General features: G+C 39.9%; 1 protein-coding gene across 3 annotated transcripts in view; it reads right to left on the minus strand.

The window, feature by feature from the left end:
* The window catches only part of PDGFD (platelet derived growth factor D), a 142,984-nt gene that overhangs the window by 25,603 nt on the left and 93,848 nt on the right, over positions 1 to 23,533 (minus strand). For 2 of the 3 annotated variants that reach the window (XM_005501480.3, XM_005501479.3), the window contains exons 4-5: positions 9,076 to 9,135; positions 4,209 to 4,410 (exon numbers count right to left, since the gene is read on the minus strand). In XM_005501480.3, coding sequence (XP_005501537.1) covers positions 4,209 to 4,410; positions 9,076 to 9,135 — 262 coding nt within the window. The remainder of the gene's footprint in view (positions 1 to 4,208; positions 4,411 to 9,075; positions 9,136 to 23,533) is intronic. The other variant, XM_065047848.1, reaches the window with a different exon arrangement.

Below are 23,533 nucleotides of genomic sequence, written 5' to 3' on the forward strand. Positions count from 1 at the left end.
TTCAAGGGTACTAAGGTAGCTGGCAGAGGTGCTCACAAAGGTACTTAAAATTTTTTGTAATATGAGCAGTCCTGGCTAATGGAGGAGGTCCCAGTTGACTGAAGGTTAGTAAATGTGACTCCCACCTACAAGAAGGGTGGGAAGAAAGATCTGAGGAACTATAGGCCTGTCAGACTGATCTTGGTGCCAGGAAAGGTTATGGAGCAGATCATCCTGAGTGCCATCACATGGCATATACAGGACAACCAGGTGATCAGGCCCAGTCAGCATGGGTTTAGGAAAGGCAGATCCTGCTTAACTAACCTGATCTCCTTCTATGACAAGGTGACTCACTTAGCGGATTAGGGAAAGGCTGTGGATGTTGTCTACTTAGACTTTAGTGAAGCCTTTGACACTGTTTCCCACAGCATTCTCTTGGAGAAGCTGTCTGCTTATGGCTCGGACAAGAGTAATCTTCACTGGGTAAAAAAACAGGTGGATGGCCAGACCCAAAGAGTTGAGGCGAATGGATTCAAATGAAGTTGATGGCCAGTCACAAGTGGTGTTCCCCAGGGCTCAGTATTTGGGCAAGTTCTGTTTAATATCTTAATCAAAGATCTGAACCAGGGGATTGAGTGTACCCTCAGTAAGTTCGAAAACAACACCAAGTTGGACAGGAGAGTTGCTCTGCTTGAGGGTAGGAAGGCTCTAGAGAGGGATTTAGACCAGCTGGATCCATCAGCTGAGGCCAACTGAACAAGGTTTAACAAGATCAAGTGCCAGGTCCTTGCACTTGGCTCACAGCAACCCCAGGCAGCACTACAGGCTCAGGGAAGAGTGGCTGGAAAGCTGCCTGGTAAAAAAGGACCTGGGGGTGTTGGTGAATGGTCAGCTGAACATGAGCCAGCAGTGTGCCCAGGTGGCCAAAAAGGCCAACAGCATCCTGGCTTGTATCAGAAATAATGTGGTCAGCAGGACTGGGGAAGTGATTGTCTCACTGTACTTCACACTGATGAGGCCTTACCTCAAATCTTGTGTTCAGTTTTGGGACCCTCACTACAAGAAAGACATTGAGGTGCTGGAGTGAGTTCAGAGAAGAGCAACAAAGCTGTGAAGGGTTTGGAGCAAAAGTCCTGTGAAAAGCAGCTGAGGAAACTGTGGCTGTTTAGCCTGGAGAAAAGGAGGCTGAGGGGAGACCTTATTGCTGTCTACAACTACCTGAAAGGAGGTTGTAGTGAGCTGGACGTGAGTCTCTTCTCCCAAGTAACAAGTGACAGGACAGGAGTAAATGGCGTCAAGTTTAGATTGGAGGTTTAGATTGGATATTAGGAAAAATTTCTTCACTTCAAGGATTGTTGAGCATGGGAACAGGCTGTCCAGGGAAGTGGTGAAGTCACCATCCCTGGAGGTGTTTAAAAGATATGTAGATGCAGCGCTTAAGGATGTGGATTAGTGGTAGACTTAGCAGTGTTAGGTTTGTGGTTGGACTCAATGATCTCCAAGGTCTTTTCCAACCTAAATGATTCTCTGATTCTATAATTCTAATCTATGATTAACAAAAGATACCACTTAAATGTCATTTATAACATATTGCTGTTATCAGAATTGGTATTCAGCAACACCCTCTCTTAAGCTCAGTTTTGTGGCACAATTTGGTATGGGCAGAGACTTGGATGGGAGCAAAATCATTAGTGATTCATCTATACCATTTATATGATATGCTCAGAAAATGCTGTGAAAGATTAGCAGAGATTACATCAAATTGTTCTAATATGCCTCAGGGCTGTTCTAACTAAGGATAAAGAATAAAACCCAAGCTGGAAGCAGAAACAGATATCTGAAATAAATGATGATATAATCTATTGCTTTCTCTGCTGCAAGGTTATCCCAGTGCCTATAAACATTCTTTGGAGATTCACAGTGTCTGTTTAAAAGCCACCAAGCATTTCTAATTTAAGGACTTGTTAAAGCTATCCCCTACTCATGACATCATCCAAGAAAAAGACTTTAATCTTATCAAAAGTTTATGACTAAGTAAAAATTCTTAACTTAAATTTTAAAGGATTTGATTGTGGTGAGGTACTTTTGTACAGAGGACCAGTAACAGTCAGGGAATTCAGCCTTCATTTTGAAGACAAATGAAAAACTGATAGAAAACATCTTCCCTTACTCCTGTAACAAAGACAGCAACAACAACAACAAAAAACTATTAAAGTAAATCAAGTGTTAAAATAATAACTGGAAAACTTTTTATGTCTATTACAATGTCTTTGTTACCCAAGCAGCTGAATTACATTTATACTGAATGAAGAAAGGTTTACGTATTTAAATTTTCCAAGCACTACCAGATCAGAATGATACCTGTAGCCTGCATGATAAGCATCAATAAAGCAGCAAATGCTATTTTATATATACATGGTTATTTAAACATATGGGGTACTAAGCCAAATGTGATCTGAGCATCAAATGAAATCTGGAGAGCAGCACCAGTATAGGATCCAGTTTTCTAATCAGCTTCCATTAGAATAAAAACAGACCCTTTATTCCTTTTGTATACATGTCTATCAGTGCCCAATCCAGCCTGGGAATAAGGGACACACAGCTCATGTTTCACAGACCTCTAAATGAGATCAAACTGATCTCAGAAGTGATGCAGTGGCAGTTAGGTGACGTTTTTCACAAAACATGTGCTGTTGTGGTTGCCTGAAATTTCTGGTGTGCTGAGATGGAAAAGTAAAGGGGTTCAGTTTTCAGCAGACGGGTGCTCAGGGCTTTGCTGCAGATTCCTTTGAAGTGTTGTGTCAGCCAATGTGTCTTGGAAACTGCAGGCCAAGGTGGCTGGGTGTCTACTAATACGTCATATATGCCTGAGGTCATTCTCCTGCACAAGGTTCAGCAGCTGTAGGACAGCCCACATCCCTGCCACTAACCTCTTACTCTCCACAACAAAGTGGACACATGCAAACTGCCCACCAGGAAAGGCAGCTGGTCTCTGCCAACTCCTGGTTCATTCTCAGCAAGGACCTGGGAAAATGACACATGACCTGGGAAAATGACACTTGGCCTGGGACAAAACCAAGAAGAGACTAGGCTGACAATTTAACAATATGATGATTGGATATCAGGGCCTGGGAACACTCCTCAACGCTGTTTTTTGTAATATAGATGCATCATGTATGGCCCTTTTAAGATCAAAGCCTCATCATGTGATAGCAAGTAAGTTATGAACATAGAATTAAAATCCTCTCTCCCTGCTTAGAACATGCTTAACATAGCAGGGGTAGGATTTGAGATGCAAAGAAACAGTAGATTGCACAGAATCAGAACTGTGACATTATAATTTTAAAGTTATAAAGAAGAATTATTCTAAATACATAATTTGGAAATGGAAGACAATATTGGGAAATAAAATAAAAGATTTCACCCCAGATCTTCTGTGAAAACCACAGCAATTGTCACCTTGAAGAACCCTAACATACCTCCTAGATCTGCAATTGCACATAAAGGGCAATTTCATCAGGCCCTTCAGTGCACGGTTGCCCCAGAGCACCACCTTCTCTTCTAAAGAGTGTTTCCTTTTCATTGTGGGTTTGAACTGTTAGCTTAGCATCCTTTCGGTTTACCATTTGGTGAGTGACTTGACCTAACAGAAGGAAGCAAGAAACATAACCCAGAAATGTGTGCTTTGCTCATTTACAAAGATGTTAAACCATCATAATGTTCGCCACGAACATAATGAAAAACAGTGAGATGTTCACATCCTAAATAACCAGCTGCACATACAGGTGTCTGCACCAGATGCTTCCCTAAGCACAATGTGATAAAAGTGATTATTCCTTACTCAACAGAGAACAATCCCTAAGCAGGGTATTTAAAGGAGGATGATAGTGCAAGTAATTAGGAGCCCCATGCCTTACAAACAAAGCAATGTTTAAGAGACTGAAGCTGAGAACCATCTGTCCTTTACACACAGGCCTATGTTTTTATTTGTCAATTAATCATAAAGATGGGCAGTTTTCAGTCTGATTTCTCATGCAAGATCCTGCTCAGTCAGAAAACGATTAAGGATAAAACTACTTATTCCTGGTTTTAACAGACTGTAGTTTGCCCTGTGGCTCCAACAGGAACATGAACACTAGGATCTAATACTTGACCAATGGACATTTCTGTGAGGAGCAAAGGAATAGGCCAGTCTTGCCCCAAAGTATGTATATAGTGCCTTTTCCTACCTTTGGATTTCCTGTCATGGTAGCTCCTGCCTCGATAATGGTGTTCACTGTCTGTGTACAAATTCTCAAGATCTTCTTGCCAGGATTCTGGGTTAAAGTGCTTGAGTAGATCCTCCACTGTGTCAAATGCAGCAATGGTCTGATCCAGTGCTTCCGCCGTGAGCGTAGGGTCAGTCACTGATGGAGAGGGATAGGATACCCCCTAAGAGTGACATACATCTCAGTGTACTTGGAATAAATTGCAGCACCACTCAAAACAATTGACAACAGTTACTGAGAAACTTCTGTCATTAATGACTGAAACAGCTACTTTGGGCCATCTTTTGAAGTCCTTAGCTGGGCCAGGCTTTGTTATGCCTGTGTTTTCTTTTGGAAGGAGAAGATACACCAAGGAACTCCCAAACAAGTCCCAGAAGAGATGCAGAGAGTGGAAGCACTGCCACTGATCAACTGACAACATGCACACCCACTCCACAAAGGGGATGGTGGTTTGCACATGTACAAAGATGTAATGGAAACGTCTTTTGAAACCACTGTGATGGTCATGACCACAGAACAGAGGTGCCTTGTAGTGCTGGGGTGATGCCTTTACGGCTCCACCAGCTCTGTTGGTAAATCAGTAACAGGCAGATCAGAAACTGCAGCAGAGAAAGACAAAGGCAACAAATCTAGACTGTCTTTCTTTCCCTCGTCAATTTGGACAAGAAATTTGGCTTGGTTAAAGATTTTAAAAGATGGCCCTTTATTCCCAAGAGTTAAATGTATTGTGAAACATCAATGAATGCCAATTCTCCTACACTTTTAGCAAAACCACAAGTCACTAAGAAAAAGAGAAAAAATGCGATATTTGGATCTCAGCAATGCAAGAATGAATATGTGGATTACCAACATAGTGATACCCTTACAATTACATCATAACACCAAGTGATACATTATAAAATATTATTTCTCATCCGGAAGGGCCAACTACCATTCTATGAGCTTATTTGGTTCCCTCTGGACTTCTGGCACAAGGTGACTTTGTCAGAAAGATTGCAGCAATTTCATTTTTACTGAAGAGGACTTTAAACATTTTTAATAATTGCTGTTTAGAACCACAATATTCACTACCCTGATATCACCTTTTCCCTTGTCCAAGCGCAAAGTCTAACAGTATGTCTAAACTATTACTGTTAAAAACCATTAATGCAGATCTGTTACTTTCTGAAAGACCACAAAAAAATACTTGATTATGTCCGAGAAGAAGCATAATATAACATAAGAGCTGTTTGGGTTTTTGTCTTATAAATTGGGAGAAAAACCCCAGAAACCCTACTCTGTCATGAAAACCCAGCTCTGAAGTAATGTAGCAGAAATATGCCATTTAATATTAATGGCTCACTAAAATAAGTTTTTGCCACATCTCTGAAGTAAATGTATGTTGAACTGTTAATCTTTGTGTTTAGTTTCACTCAGTTGGCTAGTAAGGGAAAGGACAACTCATTTGAGTAAAGTTACTCACTTGTTTGCAGAACTGTATCCTTCAATGCTTACTAAATTAATTTTAAAATATATATTTCTTTCAAAATAAAAAAATTCTCTATAATAGTAAGTTATACAACAAAAGTATCAATCCTTGATATTTTACCACATATGTTTTCTGAAAGTATGGACAGTCCAAATTATTAAAAATAAGAAAGAGAAGAAATAGAAAACATTAGAATAGTATTGTCAGGAAAGCACAGCTTCATTTTACTGCTTATCGCCACCAGCAAAACAAAGTTTCAGAGGGCCAACTTGTGACTGCAATGCCTCTACAATGCAGTGCTAAAAAAGACACAGTGCAGACGGCCATAAAAATTCATGACGCACTAAAAGGGAAGGCATACCTCCTGACTTCTAAGTGGCTTGGAATAGGGAGCGTAAGGGAGATGAGAGTTGCAGGAATTGAGCAGCTCGCATCAGCAAAGTGAACATAGTGTTGTTATCCAAAACAATGATGCAGGAGAGACTGTGTGGTGAGCAGGCATCACGCAGTGTACTAACACAGCCTTTGAGGTTACAAAAGAAAAACGCACCCAAATGCCGCTTGCTCATTGAGGAGAGCTCAGTGGAGCTTATGGCTCACCTGTGATGCAGCCCAACACGGAAACATCAGTTCCCAAACACCTTTCAAAAGTGAGGGAGGTGGTGCAAGGATGCTGAAGAAGCAGCAGCATAAAAAGGCATGTGGCTTAGACAATGCAAGAGGTTTTTTTCACGTGTTCAACTGTGCATTTCATTACAGAACTGCAGGTCAGGCTGTGAATTTGCATGGCATTTCAGATTCATAAAGGCAGGGATTCCCCATTTTCTTTTCATATAAAATCTCCTACTCGAGAGATTTGTGCAATCTCTTTCACACACAGAAGCAAGCTTAACTTTTTCTCAGTGACAGCCAAGTCAAGAGGAATTGTTTCAACAGCTCAGATAACCTACTGGCAGCAACATCATGTGACAAGCCCAAAAGCAACTTCAAAGCTGCCAAGCCAACTGCCTCTCTTTTGTCCTGCCAAGAACCAGGCACTGGCTTTAGAAGAGCTGGTGCTTGTCATAATCTGGCTTCTGAGTTCGCATCCAAAGAGAGGGCGAGAGCAAGAGTGAAAAGCAGGAAGCAGTGGAGAGCAAAGATTTTCCACATTATGTACCTCTTCTATGTTTCTTAAAAGCACTGAATGAATTTTTATTTTCATGGGATGCAATGGCGTCTTTTTTGTCAGTGATTTTACCCTTAGTTTCTATTCTCCTACTCTTTTATATTTTCTATCTGCATTGTCAAGCTGAAAGACAGTTCAATTTCAATCACAGTTTTTCATTGGTCGTAATGTTAATTCACAAATAATGGAAGTGAACCTAATAAGGAGTGAATTTTGTTTTGTTTTGTTTTGTTTTGTTTTTTCTGTGTTTGTCATGTGGGGTTAAGGGCAGAAGTATGGGGTTTAGCTTTCTGAGTAAAACAAACAAACAAAAAACAAACAAAAACAAAACAAAACCAAATCAACCATCCAAAAAAAAAACAAAAACAAAACCCAAACCCCAAAAACATAGTTCTGTGATATGACCTCAGACAAGAAAGAATCAATTTGCTCACTCTCAGTTTTTCATTCAGAGAGTTGTAATGTACCCAGATCCTAAAATGAGTGTTTGGATTGCCTGCGGATGGAAGGGCAGAACTGAGATCTACCATGCTGAGTATCAGCAGGGCAGTATGTCATCTTGTCAGCAACAGAGAGGTCTGAGTTTGTCCTTCCGTCCCTCAGAATTACTCAACCTCTCTACTTTATTTTCCCTAAGGATAAGAAAGGGCTAGTGAGTGCAGTGCATGCCCAGTGGAAGAAGGTATGTTTTATTAGATAGATGACAGCATGGGAAAACCAATGAAACTGAGGTTCTGCTTCTGGTTTAGCTGAAGGTTTCTTTGTGTGACCTTGGGCACCAGCTTGCTACCTGTAATACTGGTAGCGAACTTCCCTACCTGCAACACATTAACATCAACTTTTCAGAAGCAAATGATGTGAAAGATAGATACACTTTTTTTTCAATATGAGAAGAAAAATACTGGATTATTGTTTGGCATATTGTGCGCCTTATGATGTTATGGAAGATAACTGACATGGGGTTTACCATCCACTTGATCTCATTTTCATGGTTACCTGATGAGGGAGCCCTAGGCTTACATTTTCAAACATCACCTACCATATTTTTAAACAAAATATTCTATCACATAATTTTTTTTTCCAGTCCTATATTTGAATGAAAAATGAGCTTGTGTCTTTCAGTAAAACAGCGGTTTAGCATCTCCTGATTGGCATATCCAGTAGATCTCAACCCTGCTAACATTTCTATTCAGGATATTCAGCACAGTTATTTCAAGGCTATCAATGCTTTACATCATGAAGGGCAAATGCCACTTGCAAACTCAAGTGTAAACACAAGTGAAATTGGCTTCAGATCTGCTAATTTGGGCAATACAGAATTTTATCTCTACTCACTGCCTGGCTTGGACACTAATCAGTAGAATTTACCCATATTTTATTTATTTTTCCTTCACTGGCAACTCCTGGCAGCTACTGTAACAAAGGTGCCAACACGAAACCCTCTTCCATGAGAACTCCAAACATTGGTCTGAAGTCTGCTTTGAGCATTTATCCTCATGTCATGTGTTTTAAGAGGAGTTCACAAAAGCTATGACATGGTGCTGACCAGCCAGCAGAGTGCACAGAATAGAACTGTTGATATTACAGGTTCTAATGCTACATTGACATTCCCCAGCATTTAACTTTGCTGGGGAAATAAGAGAAGGGACAGATTTTTTGCCAGTGACACAAATCAAATGTAATGAAGAGAAAAAGAAAATTTTATACTGGATTACTTGTCTTCTTTCTTCTTTTTTTTTTTTTTTTCCCAAGTTGCATTTCAGTGCTGAATATGGAGACTTCAGATATTTTATTACAAACATTTAAAAAAACCCTCAATATTGTCAATGAAAAGCTAGATCCATTCTCCTGCCAGCCTGTTTTAAGTATAGTCTTCTATTTAGGTCAAGAATTTTTACAATTGAAAATTGTAAGGAGTTTATATCTTGCATTTTCATCTTGGCAGGACAAGTGTGAAAGCAGGAAATGTTTCCCAATGGCTGTCTCATGTGGTTACAACAGCTGATGGCATATCCTGAATATTTTCTCCTCAAAAACACACTGTTTGACTCCAGTATGAGTCGGATAAACACTTATTTCATCCTCATCCTCTGCCAAAGGTGAATACGTGGTTCCTCTGTGCCATTTTAGTGAATTGGATTCAAGTCATCCTATCAATCTATCCATGGGTAAAATAGTAACAAATTACTTACTGAGATAGAGCTTGTGACTGACTCCCAGTTGGTTTCTGAGGCTGCGTGCTGGAAATCATCCTAAGGGGAAAACCCACAGGAAAAATCACCATTAAGGCAATGTCCTAAATTAACTGCAGAACCTAAAAATCGTCTCAGCATTCAACATCTGTCACCTTTTTCAACGCTCTTGCATGCAAGAGGCCCTTGCTATGTGTCATTCCTAAGTAATGCTACTTGCATCCTTGTAAGCTTGCTGAGGCAAGGATAGGTATTATTATTATCTGTAATATGATATACACTGCTTTGCATAGCAGGACCTAGTCTGGTCAAGACCATTACATGTATCTTCCAAGATAAATATTAAACAGCACCTCTGTAAGTCTATAATCAGAGTATTAATACTGTTCCCCAAAAAGATCTGTTCTGGGAAGAATGTGGACCTGCTAATACCCTGGTAGTACTTAGCCAAGGTGAAAAGCAGGGTAATCTAATCCATTTAGAAGTTAGTCCTAACATGACTGTACTGCTTTTGGTGCTTGTGCTGAACAGGACTTGTTCATCTGTCCAGAGCACTGAATGGCACTATGTACTTTATATAAAAAAGCAAAGCCACAGTACATTCATAACAGCAGTGTCATCGCACAAAACCTCTGGGCTTTTATGATTAATTTGAGCACAGGGAGGGGATCCATATCATCTATCTTTGGACATCTACAAAGTAAACATCTAAGCTAGTTGCTCTTGTTTCCATTTACAGTCAACTAAAACTAGCATTTTTAGGGTGCAAATGATCTGATCTATTTTCTCTCCTTTCCCTATAAAGGGAGTCTCGGAGAACTAGCTTAGACACAACGGTCAAAATTGTAGTTATTGGCATGTGGTCACCTAAATGCAAATCCACTTATCTGACCAGTGATGGGTAATCATTACTTAAATAATGAAGAAGCCATTTCTTTAGTCTTTTGGCAGTTACTCATTTCCAACTGGAATAATTAAACCATGAAAAATGGAAAAAAAGGCAGCATTACAGAATGGTTGTTAAAAACACACATGCAATGAATAGCTAATGATCAGCATGAATTGGTAGGTAAGGAAAATGGACTGAAGTCACAGCATACCAAGATTTTAATTTCTTATAACAGACTTCATAATGAAAGGATTTAAAGAAGATGAATCAATGCCTGGGCTCATCATTTTACACTGACTTGGTAGCTGCTATGTATTTTTTAAGTTGGCAACTGAAAGGGAAAATGGAAGGGTAGCTGCTCCGTTGATGCTCTCTAGACTCAGTGTTGCATTGGACCATACATGCATGCATATATTCAACTACTTCTTAGGAATGGAAAAGAGAAGACTGATCACATAGTCTGCTATCAATAAAATTCTCCTTTACTCAAGAAGGAAGAGAGCCACTTTCAGATCCAGACTCAACATACATAGTGTTTTAATGTTTCTCATTTGCCATAGACAAATATTCAAATGTATCAAAAGTCAGGAGACTGTTTATTCAATATTGTTACTTTTTCTTCTTCCTTAAAATGTTCTTTTCTCTCAAATTGGAGGCAGCAAAACTACAGTGATCTCTTCAGTACTTAAGATTTAGTAGAAGTTAATGAACCCCATCACAATATAGTGTCACAAAGTAATCACCAAAACCACAAAGTTATTAAAACATCAACAACTGAAGTGATCAATTTCTTCTAGGAATACAGAAGCAAAATATTATTGGTGACTTTTTTTTTTTTTTTTTTTTTTTAATTTTTAAGAAAAAAGATCTGCAAATGCTGTGTTCAGGTCATAAAGAATTTAGGAGCAGCAGGCTACTTTGGCCATATTCTCTGCACATTTGGTTGCCTAGTTCTTAACAAGCCATGATTTAATGTACATAGAAATGGATTTGAAAAGCTCATGGATACTCTGGTAATGATTGCCAGTTGCAAAACTTGGAAATAATTTCTTCTGTGTCATTAGCTTCCATTTAGCACTTCCAGAAAAAAAATTGAGTTCAGAGGCATTATTTTAAAACAGGAACAATCTGCCTCATTGAATGTCTGGAGAGGACTGTAGACATGGAATAATTTTGTATTTGAAGTGATGGTCCCCTTGTGTTATCTAATTGTAAACTTTGAAACTGTTTCTTTAGTCTATGATTCTTTGAGATGGTCGATGCCAGGGAACCCCTCCAAAACCTTGAGACAGACGTGTGTACCACCTGCTTCTTGGATCTCAATTGTGATGACTGCACATTTTGACTCTGTGATTATATTTCATCTGCATAAACTATTCACAACTATATGGCTTTGTTCCCCCATCACTCAAGGCAGCTGCATTCATTCTTGGCTTCTTGGAGCTTTCAACCTCTACAGTTTGAAGATTATTATTATCTATGGCTTCTGCTTGCAGCTATTTCAAGTAATAATATCAAAGTGGTTCTCATCATTACAAAACCCTCTTCTCACCATTGTCCCCAGCAGAACCTGAAGGACAAATGTATTTTCAGTGCTATCTATTCAATTCATAGTATCTTGTTTACGGGAATTTGCATATGATCATTCAGCTATTGTTTTCTTGACTACTTAAAATGACATTAAATTTTTCAGTTGAAACATTAAAAAATTACATTTTTTTAATGGAGTACTGGAAAAAACAGGGTAGTAACAATGTGGCTACATCAACCTGAAAATAGTACTTTTATTTTTGTATGTGTGTCATGGTAACCTAACATTACATGAGACTTTAACAAAACATTGCATTAACTGTTCTACAAGCAGTGAAAATACAGACAAAGCATCAGGGCCAACAATCACATTCTGATAGCAGCTACTTTTACTGAAGAAAAATGACTTCCATACCTCAACTTCCAAAATTACACCTCAGCAAGACAAATCCTGAGTCAGTCCTTAGAGTTAAATATGTATGGACATTGATATATTGTTCTTGGCTCTGTTCCAGACAAAGATAACCTACTCTCTAGCTCGAAGACTGACTTTGTCTATAACCTGTCTCCCACCATGCATCTCCAATAAGTGACAAGGAGTCACAAGGAATATTCTTTTTTTCACCAAGGGCTTTCACAAGTGGAGATTATGAAGCAAGATCAGTGCTATCGGGGATATATGAGAATGCAGAGCCAGAGATCACTGGTTGCTGAGGGAGGTGGTTTGCAGCCTGAGGGTCCATGACCTGCAGCAGCACAGGCCCTGCTGGGTTCAAGCCAAGGGGTTTGACAGGGTCAGTAGGAACAGGGAGGAATCAGGAATCATAGAATCATTTTGGTTGGAAGAGACCCTCAGGATTATTGAATCCAACCATAACCTAACTCTAGCACTAAAGATACTAGTGATGAGGGTTGGGGAGCTCGCCAGCTTGAGAAGCATGTTGTCCAAGAATCACTTTGCTGTACCACAGGTATAGTAAAGCATGAGTCCTCCCAGCCATGCTGAATTACTTCCTGGTCCTCAAATTAAAAGCAAGAAGCACTTTCTAACATTTCCGTGGTTCTTCATTTTTTTATATATACTTTATCACTGTAGTCCAGTCTTCTGTCATCTTGGTGCTTGTCATCTGTGAGTTGTAATACCCAAAATAGGCAATAACTGCAATAGGACAGGCACAACACACTGGCAACTCTCTCCAGTGAAAAAAAAATCCCCATGTCTCTATAAGCTCCTCTCTGAACTTGTTCTCCTAATCTGCAGGTCCATGCAGTGACTGGATTAGGTTTGGTTAAAGATTGTTTATCTGCCCAAACAACTATAAAGTAGGGGTAACCAAAGCTGTGGGGACACTCTCTGCTTCAGGGAGCAGGAAAGGTTCACAAAAGAGCTGTGGTTAAGAAGAGCCCAAACAGCATCCTAGACTGGCATTTAGGGCCTGAGAAGTTTAATAAGGTCCTTTCCTGAAGAAGTGACCTTCTCTACTGTGACGTGGTCATGTCAGGTGTGAACGCAAAAATGCAGTCATGTTCTTGGGGCAAAAAAAGATGAGAAAGAGGAACAAAGACACAAATTAGAGGAAAAATTAACAAAGAAGATGAAAGTGTTTGTTTCTTTCTGTGTTCACCTCATTTGCGGTATTTAGATGCCATAGCTACAAACTATACGACAGGGAAGCAGCTTCCAGAAGTTTGCAGAGACACAAGGCTAAGGGATGTACTGGGGCACAAATTCTGCAAAACCAAATCAGAGGTGAAATGGGACATGTTCAAAGAGGTCCCATGCAGAAACAAAAGAAGGTTAGAATCTCTCACTGGAACTAGGACAGTAGAAGGTCTTTAAGGAAAACCTAGCATAAATTACAACTTGAGGAAAAAGAGATGAAATTTTCTCTGAAGGCAGTAATAATCAAACTGGAAGTACATGCAAATTTTACCACTGACGACAACTATTACCGAGATGGATAAGAAATGAAGAAATAATTTTAACCATATTGAGTTTTCCTTTATATTTTTGGTGTAGTCCCATAAAAACAGGCCATCCATGACACCACTATTTTAAAGTCAATGACAAAAGGTCAGACAACCACCAAACTGTCTGATACCAAATGTGATAGTATGATTCTTGCCCTTTAAAAAAAAGACAGAAATTTAGCTTATGAAGCCCAGTTGCCACTACATATCAGTAGCTACAACCTTATCTGTGATGACTAAGTTAATGCTAGTAAAAAATGACGTATAAAATCACTCTTGATTTGTTCTGACACATTTACTAGCTATAACTGAGCAGGAAGCACAGATACTTACAATTTCAAAATTTTAAGGCTGTAATCATGATTTAGGTTAACTGCAGTTTTACACATTCGTTTGTGAAAAGTTGAAGTAAAACTGAAGTAGAAAAATATATTGAATAACTGTTATGTTTGGTCAATACTTCTCTTCATCCTTCACCTAGTTTTGAAATTAGGTATTGCCAGGTGCATATTGTAAGAGTGCCCAAGACATTGACATTTAAATGATCTCTCTAAAAGGTCAGACAATTCTTGCTCAAATGAGGCGATAGCTATGCCTTTGAAAAATCAGATGCCATCTAACACTACACTGCCCATGAGCATCCCATTTGATGATCCCACAAGAGAGTGCACTGGACTTCACTGCTGTGCTGTGCGAATTCTGCATTAACTTTAATTTTTCTAATTACCACAAAGTCCTGTCCATGTATTTCCATGTACAAGGGATTTTGTTTGCTAATAGCTACTTTGGTGCCTACTGCAGTTAAGCAATTGTAAATAACGTATAAATCAACTAGCATTCATTGCAAATACTCTGCAATCCCTCCTTTGCCATTTTTACCTGAATGGCAAATTTTACTTCTGCAATTAAACACAGGGACAGAAAATTTTAAAGGCTCTTCCAGGTCGTCACTTCCAAACCCTGATTATTTCGGGCAACTTCACCATCATAAACAGCTCACTGTCCATTCTGAACCTAGTTAGGTTTTCTTTGCTTCTTCAAATCCCTCAGACTGGTTGGCTGTTTCCAAGCTAAATTTATCTTTATTGCACTTATGTAAGTGCCAGGTTTGTCCTTTTCTTCCTCTCCCAAGTTTGCTTCCTGCAGTATTTCTGAAGAGATGTTATATCTCCTCTCAGCATCTATTTTGTCACACTAAGCAAGCCAAGTTGTCTTCGCCCTCAGTAAGAAATGTCCTCTTTTTGCCCAACTGTCCCATAGCTGTTCCCCGAACACAGTCCAAGGAAGATGTGATTGCTCTGTACTATGGGGACCAAAACTGTGCAAAGTATTCCAGAAAAGATGCCACTACCATCTAATTGGTTCTGTGCCTAGTTCATCCAGAAACTTTCTTCACCTCTCTTTGCTAATCAGTGAGATGCCATTTATCAGCAAACGTTTTTATTATTAATCTCTACAGGAGTGACCTCTTCACTCTTTTTGGGTTGTTACATTTCACTGCAAATCAGTTCTTCAGTGTTCAAGGTCACTCGGTTCTCTTCTCTGGTATTCTGATTTTCCCATTCATGAGCAAGACACTTCAGCTCTGTGTGTGCTGCAAAAGTCATGAAAATGCTACTCTGACAGGTTATACTCTGGTCCCTAAAAAAGACTGAATACAAAACCAATAAATAAGACTAACCCTTTAGAAACTCCGATTAGTGAGCTCTCCCTGGCTATACACTCTCTTCTTGCAGTACAGCACGCTGTCTCCCTTCGACTTCCTCATGGCTTTTTATTAATTGCCATCTCCTCCAGTGTAAGTGATTGTTTACTGCATGGCACGGGGTGAGATGCTCCTCTGAAGTCCAATTATATTTGGAATACAGCATTTCCTTTCTCTCCAGACTACCCTCCAGTCTGGCATGAGCTCCTTTGATAAAGAGGTGTTGAGGTTTTTTCTAGTTTTCTGTATTTTTAACCACCTTCTCTGCTGACAAGTGCCCTGTAAGCTTTCTAGGTCAGACTAATGAGTATGCAGTTGCCCTGGCCACTCTCCTGCCATTGATGTTATAGATTGCCACTGCATTCGCCATTTTCCTTGTGAGCCCTGGCTCACCTTATTGCTCTCCAGGGATGCAAGACAGGTGTGTTAAGCTAAGACTGCAGCTGCTCCCTGATCCCTTTATAATACTATCATACAGAAAGGGAGATTTGCTTTCAGCAGAGACTCTTTGTGCTTTATGGTCTGCCGTGCCCATCTCTTGGCAGTGGCAGCGGAGGGTGCTGAAGGCAATTGGGCTCCTCGCTCACCTCCGTTCAGTGCCTAAGCACACCTGGGCCACGGTGTTGGGCCATTTTGCAGAGCTTGCTGGTCCCCCTGTTACGGCCCATGCCAGCTCTGCCAGGGTGGAGGGAAACAGGCATCAGGAGGGGTCCTGGTGAGGGTGATGCCACACATAAAAATGGTGTTGGGGAGCTGCCAGGTGGAAAAGAGCTTGGAAGGAGTGACCCCAGGAGCCAAAAACTGGCTCCCAGGTCAGAGTTCAGTGCTTTGATGAGCTTTGATGAGCTTCTGTCATGCCGACTGACAGCTTTTTAGAAGCAGCCTCCCTGGTAATAGCCAATTTTTTCCTGAACAAAACTGAAAATGCTGACACTTAACTTGCTGGGTAATGTCCAGGTGGGCAAAAAAGCCTTTCAGAGTTAGCATAAGGCAGTGACAGCTGGTTATTTTGAGTCCTCCTTCTTGGCGTCACTCATACCAAATGGGAATGTATGGAGGGGTCCCAGTACTAGGGTTGGAAGGGAAAGTATTAGTGAAAGAAAACTTTCCAGGAGCTAACTAGCTGACTATTCATTTTCTCTCTTCTTTCTGCTTGGGTTTCTACTTTTTTTTTTTTTTTTTTTTTTTTCATATGGATTTAAGCACACTCAATAATCAGTGGAAAATAATAATTGACAAACACAGTCTCATTTCATTCAATATTCCAAATTTTCCATTGTTCTACTAGGAGGATCTGCTAAGTGCTCTGACATGTACACTCACATTTTCAGACACGATTTGGGAGAAACACAGGATGAATAACAATAGTAATGAAAAACTCTAATGGAGCTAAGCAAATTTAATTCCAAAGCTGAGGACATGATGTAAAAAGGTATGGGTAAGGGACATTAGCTGTCCTAGCAGCAATCCCAGGCTATTGATTTTTTTGTGAAGGATCCATTTGTTTTTGAGCTCTCTCCCAGAGGATGCTGTTTAATTCTGCAGTAAGCATGCAGCAGGAGCATGTGTTATGTTTCACAGATAATGCAAAGCAAAACAATTTGTTCACCCTCCTGCTTTGACTGAAAGGCATTGCATTTTCTAGGATGACAAAAAAAGGACTGCTATATATACTTTCTGAGATTATAACAATATCATAGAAATAGCAAGAATACATAATTTCTGAGGAATACAAGAACCAGTTTCTCTTAGTTTTTCAAGGTTTTTGATGAGATCAAAAGCAGCTGATTTATTGCAAACAGGGATACTGATTATCTGGAATTTCTTTTAACTTGAGTATCATCAAACAGCTAGAATAAGGAAAAGAAAACTATTCAGGCTGGACTTCCAGCTCCAGGCTTATTCCTAAAAATTTGCATTACTGTGAAAGCTAAATACAAGTATCTTAGGAACAGTCATGCTTCTCATTTCTTTCATGTGTTATTTTTACAAACATCAATTATATATAACACTATGAATAAAGGCTACGTAAAAAGAAAATACCTTACATTTGCTGCTTTTTTTTTGTAAATAATCTGACTGTTATCAGTTTGGGGATCAGCTTACCAAAAGCCAGCCTGGGAGATCCTTTTAAAGACCAAACTGAGACCATGATCTAAGGACCAAGAAAGTGTGTACTGGGTTAAAACCAGCAGGTGACACATTTTATTTAAATTCTGACTAGATACAAGCATAACCAAATAGACAAAGGATAGGTGTAGAATTACAGTAGATTAAATAATTTTCAAGCAGTGAAAATCAAAAGGAACAGTTTTGTTCAATTTTTTACTAATGACTTGGAAAATGTCACAGAAGTTGAAGCTGGAAAAAAAAAATAGAAGTTGGGAAAAAAAATAAAAGAGAAGTTATAAACACCATTTAATACAAAGAAATATGCTGGGACTACCAGAGGTAGCAGAGGCAGGAAAGAAAAATAAGATTTTGTTTTGAAGAATGTAAATGGAGACAAAAGTGCAATCTATAAACTCTATTTGATGGCACACGTGGACTCAGTAAGGAAATCACGCCAAGAGCCTGGGCTGAGGAAAGGAGAAATACATGCAGCTAATCTGCAATGTGACATGGCGGAATGGCACACAGGGTGAATTGTGGCTGCAGATACAGAGATCTCCCCCAGGGTGTGGGGAGATGCTCTCCCTGTACCCCAGGGATACCACACCACCACAAGTCACCACCTCCCAGGCAGAGACGGGGCCTCTCACTGGTGGGGGTGTGTGAACATCTGCATGTCTTCACTGCCTTCCCACAGATGCAGGAGAGGCTTGTGCTCATAGGAGAGTGAAGCCTGTGGGTGCAAGCGGCTTCTCTGAAATCAGAGATGATTATTCTCCAGACAACAGATGCAGCCAGTTAGTTTTAACCTATCCATCAGTGATATTAGTATCAATGCACATTGCAGGAGGTGCCACCAAACCCATGCCATCCTGGCGTTGCAGTGCTGGGCTGAGCAGGCCAGGATTTCAGGCTGTCCACCTCCATCAGCACTGCAGGCTTACAGGGAGAAAACACGGGGACAGTGCTCTGGTACACTCCAGCGGAAAGAATTTGGTCTGTGTTCAAAAACTCTGAGTCTTTCCTGAACACCAGAAAGCATTTTTAATGTACCAATCCTACAGCCTGTTGAGTTTTTACTGCTGGTTTTATTACAGCCCTCTTGCCACCCTGTCCATCTTTGTTTGGGATGGCAAACCCTCCTGGACAGCCAGGAGGAAGACCATTGGAAGACCATTGGAAGACCAGCAGCTGTGCAAGCCTCCAAATTTCAGCTGCTGGCATTACAAGCATTTTCTCTGCTTTTAATCTATTTCTTAATGCACTTGGAAAATGTATCTGAACCAGCACTGAGCTAGCAATGCCAGCACACAAAGTTGCTGCTAAGGTGGGAAAGCAGAGTGTTTCCTTTCACATATTTCTGCTGGAGATAAATTACATATAAAAGGAACAGAGTGTCCTATATTCTGCTTTGACTGCTCTTTTTTTTTTTTTTTTTCCATTCAGAGTTTAATAATACCAATATTTCTCTATAAATGCATGTGTATGCATAAAAAGGGTGGAAGGTCTGAATAAGAGTACGATCAATATATCCAGGCTCTCTGCTAACCATGAGCATAAGATAAGCACAGAAGACCTTGTGTTCATCATGGCTGCCTAGAGGACAGGTGTCTCAGATCTAATATGGACAGGTAGCACAACACGCACTTTGAAATGACAATCTCATTTCCAGTGAGGTGCAAAAGTTTCACCTCCTCTGTAAAAACAGCAATTGCTTTCTGTTTGGTTTAGGTACCTGTACCTATACAGCATTCCCCATTCTGTTTACTTCTAGAAAAAGAAAAGTTTTCAGCAGCGTATTTCCATCACTAGCAGTCTCTTCAGCATGCAACACAAACCATACAGAGCAGTCAGACTACCTGTCCTCATAGTGTCCATGTCCTTCCAACCATTTCTTTGTTTCAAATTTATTGGACAGGCCTTGGTGTGAGATAAATTTTTGTGGCCCAAAGGTGTTTGTTTTATCCTGCCTTACAGAAGTTGAAAAATTAGCTTCATTCTTTCTAGGACTTTTTCCCAAGTTTAAGGGTTGGTTTGTTCTTTTCATTGTTTTCTCAAATATAAGATTCTCTTTTAAAATTACCCATAAGTCAGCAAACATTGAATCCCAGGGCTCACAGATGCCATTAACTCTGTCGCTCATGGTGCTGTCAAGTAGTGACAAGAAAATGAAAGAAAAGACCAACCACTATGTAAGAACTTTGGGGCTACATCTATATTAGTAAACACCACGAGGTAGAGATTGATCAGACACAGTATGACTCTCGTACTAGGACATAACTATTACCCTGCAAAACAGAGTGGCCACAACAAACTGCATACTGGAAACAGCCTGAGGCTTGTGCCGGCCCCAAACTGGCTGTGGTAAAAAGGTGAGTGTGCAAACCACCTTGTACCTATGCTTTGGCTCACATCCAACCTGTTTAATACTTTTTGCCAAAAATTTGGGTTACACAGACTTCTTTATTAGAAGGTCTGATCCCTCAAGAGCTTGTATTTATGTATATATATGACTGATGGTTGGACAACAATGGTGCCTAGAAGCAAGACCATGCAGTGAGACAACACAGTGCCTGATTTCTACAGTCTGAGGGAAACTTCCATTACAGAGTATTCTTTACCACACATCACCTAAGAAATACATCAGGACATAAGTATTGATTAAAAAGAAGCATTTTTATAACTGCCAAGATCAGAAGTGTTATTAAATAAAAAAGGCTTCTGCAGTTTAAGAAAAGAAGAGGGCCTGGAAAATAACTTTTGTCTGCCCCAAAACATCAATTTCTACAGTTAAAATATTTCTCCACACAAAAACTATTAAAATGAAAAAAACTCTGTTTTCAAGGGCCACAAAAAAATCAGATATTTGATTCTGCTGAAAATGATCTGACAAGATACATTAATTCCACACATCTAAAAATTATTTTTAGCTTTCATTGCTTCAGATGAGTTGTGAAATCTGACCATGTGTAGTTACAGACTCAGACCTTCTGCAATTAAGCATTGACTGGTCATCAGACTGACAACTGAGGAAAGCAGAACTGCATTTTTCTTGGTATTACAAGAGACAGGAAATGTGACAGATTTTTTTTTTTTGACATGACATGTATGTTCAAAATCATTTCAACATGGAGAGAAATGTGTTGGTTGAAAAACAGACAGGAGATTGTAGGCAAAGGACTATGCTAACAAACCAGGTGGTGGGTTTGAGGAGGTGTTCAGTTCAGTTCAGTAGCGCGGAGCTCAGCACCAGCTTATTTTACATAACAGTGCCATTTAGCCAAAAATTTTCTAATAAGACTTATCCTATATCAAGTCTAAAGTGACAGGAACTCTGCAAATAATAAAAGACGTGTGTGTGAATATGCATGTGTAAGGGAAAAACAGAAACACACTGTGCCATATCTGTCATCTGTATTATTATGAAGACATGCATGGACTTTATCAAGTGCTCAGAGCAAAATAGGAGGCTGTAAATTTAATAAAGATGTATGCATAGAAAATACAAATTAGATTTATAGAGCACTGTGACTGTCTTTGGAAATGTGGTGTATAGCATGAAGGTCATTGAAGCTAGAAACAATATGCTGAACAAAGAAGAGTGCTGGTCTGCAAGCACATCAGCTTCTCCAGCATGGAGGAAGGACATAAAATTTTGTAAACTAGAGGGGACTTCAGGTAAGTCTGGCACACACAGGAAAAGCAAGAATCCAAGTAAAAGAGCATAGCAGACAAACCCTTTTGTTCATCAGCCTCAGTTTGGCCACGCAGCTCACCCAGCTGGCACAGCATCCCAGACTGCAAGCAGGAACTTGCCTCTGTAGCATCTTTTAGAAGTTAATCTCACGGCATTTTACAAAGGCTTGTTGGGCCTGTCTTTGAGGTGGGAAGACCTGAGGCTGTGAGAAGGTGTCCAGGAAGGCAGTGGAGGAGCCTGTCCCAACCCAGCAAGGGGAGAGTTCACCATGGAAAAACGCAGCCTGATACGTTCCTAAATTACATGCTGAGCAGAAGGAGGAACCTAAGAAACCTGGGAGCTCAAAGACAGACTGAACTGACAGAGGAAAACACATTAAAAGAGACATTCCCAATGCTAAGGCAGCCAAGCTGGCCACTGCCATATAGACCCACCTAAGCAGGGTACCATGGCAGGTGACACTCCACCCATAACACAGCCTTGGTGATGCTTGAAACCCCAGATTCAGCTCCCTTCTCTACCACAGAGACATTGTAAAGAGATGGGAAGATCTGGGGGAGTCTGAAAAGAACATTAAAAACTCTGAGGGGCTTGGATATCCTGAAATTTTGAGAAAGATTAAAAGCTAAATATGGACATCACCGCTTGACTAAGTGATAAGCGAAGAGCTGTGAGAGCACTCTGCAAACATCTGAAGGAGGTAGACACCCACAGCAAAGAGAACAGACTTCTTTATCATAAATTAGGAAGGAATATAATTGCAGGCAACAGTACGTCATTTAAAAAAGGAAAATAGAAACCGATTATTAAAGAAAAAATGTCTTTCCAACAGTGACTTCTTAGTCTATTGTTTAATCTCCTGTGAGGTATGTTCCTATGCTTGTTATATTTAAAAATTATAATAAATGAACAACTAATAAATTTACAACACTGAAAATTCTTGTCCTTAGAGAAAAATGGCTGAACAACCTCCCATCTTTAAATAATCAGATTCTAGGTTTGGCTGCATCACACATTACTGAACAAAACTAAAAAAAAAAAAAAAAAAAAAGGCAAAAAAAGATGTCTACAACCCCTCTAAATTTAGACTCAGAAATCTTAAAACAATCAGTATCATTTGATCCATGGCTGTAAGTATTTTGCAGTGGTTACAGCTGTTGCAACAAACAAGGCAAAGATTTATTATGTAAGCAATTAAACACGTATTAGACACGATGCATTGTTTTCCCCAGCTTGCCAAGAATTACAAAAACACATTGAACAGTGCTAAGGTTGAAAGAGACCCTGCAACCCAGACTTGAGATCGAGCAGTACAAGAGCAGGATTGTGCTGCTCAGCCTTATGTGATAATGTTGACACATAGTCAAATAAACAGTATTGGTGGAATACAAAACATGAAGTTTAGCCTAGGAGTCCAGCTCTCCACGAGACTGTGAAGACATGCAATTCTTGTTTTGATTTAAAAGACAACTTGCAACCAACACCTGCTGTGATGGGTTTTCACAAGTTCCTTAGTGCAGGTTAGAGGTCTGGCATGCTTCATCTCACCAGTCACATCCTCTGGAAGTCTGTCAGATAAAAATCCTGAAAGCAGACTGACTTCCTATTCCAACATAGTTGGCACACATTAAAGTTAAGCTGCACCTTCAGCTTTTGTAGGAAACCTAGAGCAGAGTATGCTCAACAGGAACAAAACCTGGGAAGAGCAAACCATTGCCCTTGTGGCCGTGGTGGTGGGAGGGACCAGCCTTGCCACTGAAGCACCAGGAATTAATTAACACCTCTCTGCAGCACTGTAATGCAGCCTTTGTGCTGAATCAACCTTTCTACAGAATCAAACAGGGTATGGCTGTTCTCTCTATGAATCTGCCATCTGCAACCAGATTTCTATAACACACCCTCCAGAGCTACCAAACCAAAATAAGTTAAGTTCTTCATATATTTTCATCATTCCACATGCTAACATTCTTCAACTGTTGCTGAAGAGGAATTAAAGGACAGAATATGGATTTAAAGAGATAGCATCATGTCCTTAAGTCAGCAATCTAACTCTGGATTATCTTTCATATACATTTTTTTATGTATCCAGCTATGCTAGGACTAGAAACTGGTTATGAACTGGGATGCAACATGGGCATGCAAGCTGAAGGGACAGACAATTCACTATGAATCTTCACACATCTCCTTGATTAGCCAAGTAGAGTGGCAAGATCACGGCCAGTTGCTATGAGAGTGGAGTTCCCCTCATTCATTTAATTAAAAAACCCCACAGAGTCACTATTCTGCCAGTATTGCATAATTACCAATGACTGCAATATTCCTATGGCCCTCATACACCACTCTTACATGCTATGTAGATGTTTGACTTCATTACTAATATGTTTGCATGTTTCTTGGTATTTGCCAATTTGCTCTTACTGTATTTTGCTATAAATCATGTTGATGTTCAATAAGGCTTTTGAGCTTCTACTAAGAATAAACTACGATTTTTTTGTCCATCATGGGTAACCCTCTTGTACTGCACAGGATGGTCATTTTCTGTTTTCATCTTTGT

The sequence above is a fragment of the Columba livia genome, chromosome 1 (genome assembly GCF_036013475.1).
Source record: "Columba livia isolate bColLiv1 breed racing homer chromosome 1, bColLiv1.pat.W.v2, whole genome shotgun sequence".
Taxonomy (NCBI): domain Eukaryota; kingdom Metazoa; phylum Chordata; class Aves; order Columbiformes; family Columbidae; genus Columba; species Columba livia.